A 5,166-nucleotide genomic window follows, 5' to 3' on the forward strand; every position below is an offset into this window, starting at 1 on the left:
CACACACACACACACACACACACACACACACACACATCTATATATATATATACAGTATGTGGCATTACACAGTTACACATTTAAAGGAAGCAAGTGTTTGAGTGTCTGAGTTGAAGTGGGAAGTGAAATCAGCACTGAGTTTTTGTTTCCTGATTGTGGTGTAACAAAAACGGAGAAAAGGGGGAAATGAATCTCGAGTAGAAATACGAGTAGAAAAGAAAACAGAAGCAGGTGCTCGCTCTGGTTTCTGCTGAGCTCCAGGTTCAGTTTTAAACCACTGTAGTGAAGGCACATCTGCCTGGTTTAGGATTAAGCCACAGGTTGAAATTTAGGTTCAGGTTAAGGTTTAAATTCAGGTTTAGATTTAAGTTAAAGTTTAGGTTTAGTTTTAAGTTAAAGTTTAGGTTTAAGTTTAGTTTTAGGTGTGTGTAGATGCTGACCCGGACAGCTGGAGGTCACAGAGGTCACAGGAGCAGAGGGGGTGACACATCCTGACGTCCTCATCCATCTCTCCTTCGCTCAGCAGCCGTTCAACCTCGGCCTCGCTTCCATTCGCTATGTGCTACATCACACGCAGACACAAGAAATTACTACGATATCCAATTATAAACTAATAACTCTGTGGTGGGCCTTCACGTTCCCTGCAGCTCACCTCAAACAGACAGTTGATGGGCGTGGCGGCGCTCTGAGACAACGACCTCATCCTCTCTTTGAACAGCGCCTTGTCGTTCAGCTCACCTGAGCCCTGAAGAGAAACGACAAACCATCGGTTAGTTTTAAATACTGCTGCGATACAACACTGTGTGTGTGTGTGTGTGTGTGTGTGTCTCACAGAGTGTGTGTCCTGCAGCTTCCCCAGGTTGATGTACTCCACTGCGGCCTCGAAGGTGCTCAGACAGTAGCTGAGTTCATCTTTACTGGAGTGGCTGAAGCAGAAGTTCCTGATGTAGCTCAGGTTGGCCATCCTGAAAACAAACAAAAAGATTTAGTGACACTGATGGATGTTTAACAATATTTAACAGGATGTTTAATGGTAAACATGATGTGGATGAAACCAAGAACCATGAGATTTTGTCTTTTTATGTTTTACCTTTAGTAGCATCAATTTTTCTACAGCTGTACAAACTGAGACTGAAACTAAAGAAGAAGAGTAAAGAAAATTAAAGCTCCATATTTTCCTCTTCATCTGTGTCTTATTTGAAGTGTTGATCCATAAGAAGATATATTTGTGGTTTTAAGAACCATACACCATCTCAGTGTAGTTTCACATCTCCTCTCTCAGGTTTCTCTCTGCAGCTCTAGTAACAACAGGTCGGTGAGCCAATCAGAAGAGAGTAGCCTCTGATCCTCTCCTCTGATTGGCTGACTGTTCTCTGAATGATCCAATAAAAATATAACAGATTTCAGGTAAAAACGCTCAGAGAAACCAAATCCTGCAAGGTTTGGATGGTGGGTCCAGGTGGGCGGGGCTTGGTGACTGCTTTGTTGTGACATCACAAAGTTCCAGAAGTCCTGACGGCTGGTTTTAAGGCTCAGTTTCTGAATACAGGCTGTGTGCATTTCTCTGTGGACTGAGGCTTTGATACTTTCACAGTATTAATATAGAAGCTAGAGCTGATCTATAATCACACTACACTTGGACACAGACCTTTACACTGGAGGAGCTTTAATTTAACAAAAGTGACCTGAATCCTGAGAAAAACATATTTTTTAATTGGAGCCTGCTGTTTGATATAAAGATAATTTGTTTGGAAAATGTTCAGCCTGATAAATGTTTATTATTCTGTGTGTTTCTGGTCTTTGGGTTCATTTTAGACAAACTGTTGACGCACAAACATGTGGTGCGATTAACTGAGAGGAAAAACTCTTTGATAGAGTCTCGTCTCCATGACAGCCGAGTAAACGGCTTTCATATTTTATATTTCAGTTTCCACGCCACATGACAAGACTGATGACTGACTCCACCACAACCTCTCAACAAGCCACAAGGTCAAAGGTCACAGTGGCTCGCCCCCACAGCTCACCAGTTGGGGATTTCCGTCTTCACCAGCAGGTAGAGGATGACGGAGAGCAGGTCGTCCGCGCTCACAGCCTCGATGCTGACTGCAGGGGAAGACGCACAACACAAGAACAACGCGGTCATTTTGCTGCGTCACCCTGAGGCTGACAGCGTCTCCCCTCTGTGCAAACCAAATGACTCAATTGGCCACTTCACAAACATTAATTAGGAGCGGATCGTACCACTCTGCAGACTGACAGCGGGGTTGTTGTGGTTCCAATAAGCTCGGATTTCCAAAGCAAACTGGACAAACACATTGGAGGCTGACAGAGCGGGTTTTGTTCTGGGAGCTGATCTGATTACAGACAATGAGAGGACGCTCGGAGATCATGCGGAGTTCAGTCCGCACGGCCAGAAAAAGGTGACCGACTTACACACTGACGGTCCAAAACATTAGTCTTTGATGAGATACATCCGAGGAAGAATCATTATTCATAAACAGAAGTTTTTGAAATGGAAACAGAGACAGAAAAGTCTCACTTTCAGGCTCAGGACATAAAAAGGATTTTGTATTAGCGACTAAATTTAAAGATGATAAAGATTCAAAAATGTCAGTTTTTTTCCCCTGATGGTTTCAGGTTGTTCTGAGGAAGTTTATCTCAGCTGATGTCAGTTGAAGTCAGAGCTGCACAATCTGTAATACATTAACTGTGACTCCATATTTGGTTTCCACAATGAATTAAACTTCATCAGATACGATACTGATGTTTTTGTTTAGAGTTCATGGTCTGATGCTTCAAATCAGCTGTTCCCCAGGCAAAGTCTCTCTAGTTTAGTTTTTGTTCTGATCTCTTGTTTTCTAGAACCGGGAATCGTTAAATGTTGATACAATATTTGAGTTTTGGTGACGACTATGCCTATGGTCAAATCCTGATTTAATAACCACGACGTCGTCTGAGCAAATCACCAAACAGATTACTTTAAAAGACAAAGACCTCATGAAGATTATTCTGGTCCTGAAAATGGAGATTAGAAAACTGAAGAACTCAAACACACACATCTAGAAACACAGTGCGTACCGGTGCGTCTGGGCGTCTGCGTGGCCGTCACGGTGACTCTGCGCAGGCAGAGCAGTTTGAGGAGCGGGGAGGTTTTCTGGTTGAGCTGACTCAGCTCTCTCTTTGCCCGGGACAAGTTTATACTGGAGGAAGAACAAGAGCAGCACAGGTCACAGCTGAGTGAGAGATAACAGCTTCAAACACAAGTCAGCACCTACAACATGTCTATTTAAAGATGACGCAGGGGGTTTCAGAAAGCCACATGTGGGTTGTTTAACACCTTGATATTTTATCTGACAGGAAATGTAAACAAACACAGTCGTGTTCTTCTTCTGTAGAAGGTTTCAGGATGACAAACTGTGTTTAGGAACTGCTCATCTGTTTTACACCTTTAAGATCCTTCATCAGCTGTTTCTGGACGTTTTAATATATACACACTGAACTATTTTCCAAATAAACAACAGTTGTCAGGTTGGTTTCCTTCCTTCCATCCAGGCAGTTGTTGGTTTAGGTCTTTTTCGAGGAAAATCAACTTGCGGAGACTCGACTTTGTCTTTATCTTTTCGTCAGTGTCTCGTTATCGCACTGTGATTCAGCTGCTAGCAGGAAGTGGTGAAATCTAAATCTCACACAGGTCAATCTGAAACCTGGGATTAGAGAGAAACCTGCACAAATAACACATTTGCTTGTTGTTCGTCTTCTGGATTTTTATTCTCAATCAAAACGGCTGAACACATGGTTGATATCCAAAATCTGAGATCTGAATAGATTCCAGGCGTGACTGACCTGAACTCAGGTTTCACTCCCAGGTCTTTCTGCTGCAGCTCCTGCAGACTCCTGGTGGTTTTGTTGAAGGCAGCGTCCTGTTGACAAGCAGCAGAAGAGACATGAGAGCAGCTCATCCACTGATGATTTCATTACAGCGACAGAAGCAGCAACTCCACGAAGGCGCCGCGCTCTGATCTCCTTTAACTCTCAGATTCGTCATCGTCTGAGATGTTTCATGCATTTCTGGATTTATTTAATGCCTCAGTGCTTTGATATTCTGTGATTTATGTCTGCATGTAACTTGTTGCATTCATTCACCAATGGTCCGTGTTTCCTCTTCATTGATGGTGGAGCGGCCATTTGTCTTCAAACTAATTTAAGTCCAACATAAAACTCAGAAGGCCACTGATGCATCATGGGGATGTGGTCTACGCAGGCAAAGGAATACATTGTCCGAACAAAGCCACTGCATTTTTTAAACTGTATTTAAACCAAGGAACTGTTTCCTGCTTTGGTAAAAAAAAACATAGGCCCACCCAGGTGCATGCTGGTCCTACCTACCTAAATCACCTAATGTGCCCATGGCCCCAACAAAATACTAGTTAACCCAAACTAACTATACTAAATAAGCAAATAATTTAAGACAAACAAATTAAGTAAAGTAATACAAACTCAAAACAGATGAATAAATACTAGAAAAACCAACAAACAAACTAGTAAACAGTTCCTACAGATGGAGATCTTGACACCAAAACCTGACATTAACAGTTTAATTAAGATTCAATTCACCGAAACACTTGTCGCTGAATGTTTTAAAATGCTTTCAAACCCCTCTGTCATCCGCACTTAGCCAGTTTTCCACAGGACGTAGAGTAAGTGCAATAAATCCAACAAAACACCCAACAATTACAACAATTCAAAGTCTGTTCTTTCGTTAGTAGATCAGGTGTTTTCATCACCGAGAGCTCAGACTCACCTGGCTGGCTTCAAGGGTTCCCACAAAGTTAAAGATTAAATCATGGATACCATGATGAACATACATCTGAGGAGAAGAAGGAGGAGAACAAGAACAAGAAGAAGAACGACAAAGATCGCTTTAGTTTCCGTCACAGTTCTAAGAAAGCGAAGCCACAGCGGTGTCAGACACAGTCCAGCAGAAACATCAAACATTTAAACCAACTAACATTTGATTTGGTGACGTTGAGTTTTGGTCACAGTGACAACAACTGAATTACTCTTTCAAAGCAGGAAAGGAGGTTTTAGTTATCCTGAGGTATTGTGATGCTTATGTGAATCATGCTGTGGTAGTGAAAGGGTTAAACACTGCACTAACAGTGTATA

At 42.3% G+C, this 5,166-nt stretch overlaps 1 protein-coding gene across 1 annotated transcript in view; it reads right to left on the bottom strand.

The window, feature by feature from the left end:
• The window catches only part of ankrd27 (ankyrin repeat domain 27 (VPS9 domain)), a 15,357-nt gene that overhangs the window by 4,223 nt on the left and 5,968 nt on the right, over positions 1-5,166 (bottom strand). The window contains 7 exon segments of the mRNA XM_087179354.1: positions 422-562; positions 653-745; positions 833-965; positions 2,025-2,103; positions 3,079-3,200; positions 3,844-3,920; positions 4,802-4,867. Of these exon segments, the coding sequence (XP_087035480.1) occupies positions 422-562; positions 653-745; positions 833-965; positions 2,025-2,103; positions 3,079-3,200; positions 3,844-3,920; positions 4,802-4,867 (711 nt within the window).

This window comes from Seriola lalandi, unplaced genomic scaffold (genome assembly GCF_002814215.2).
Source record: "Seriola lalandi dorsalis isolate HSWRI2012SDOR001 ecotype SW California unplaced genomic scaffold, Sedor1 jcf7180002054826, whole genome shotgun sequence".
Lineage (NCBI taxonomy): Eukaryota > Metazoa > Chordata > Actinopteri > Carangiformes > Carangidae > Seriola > Seriola lalandi.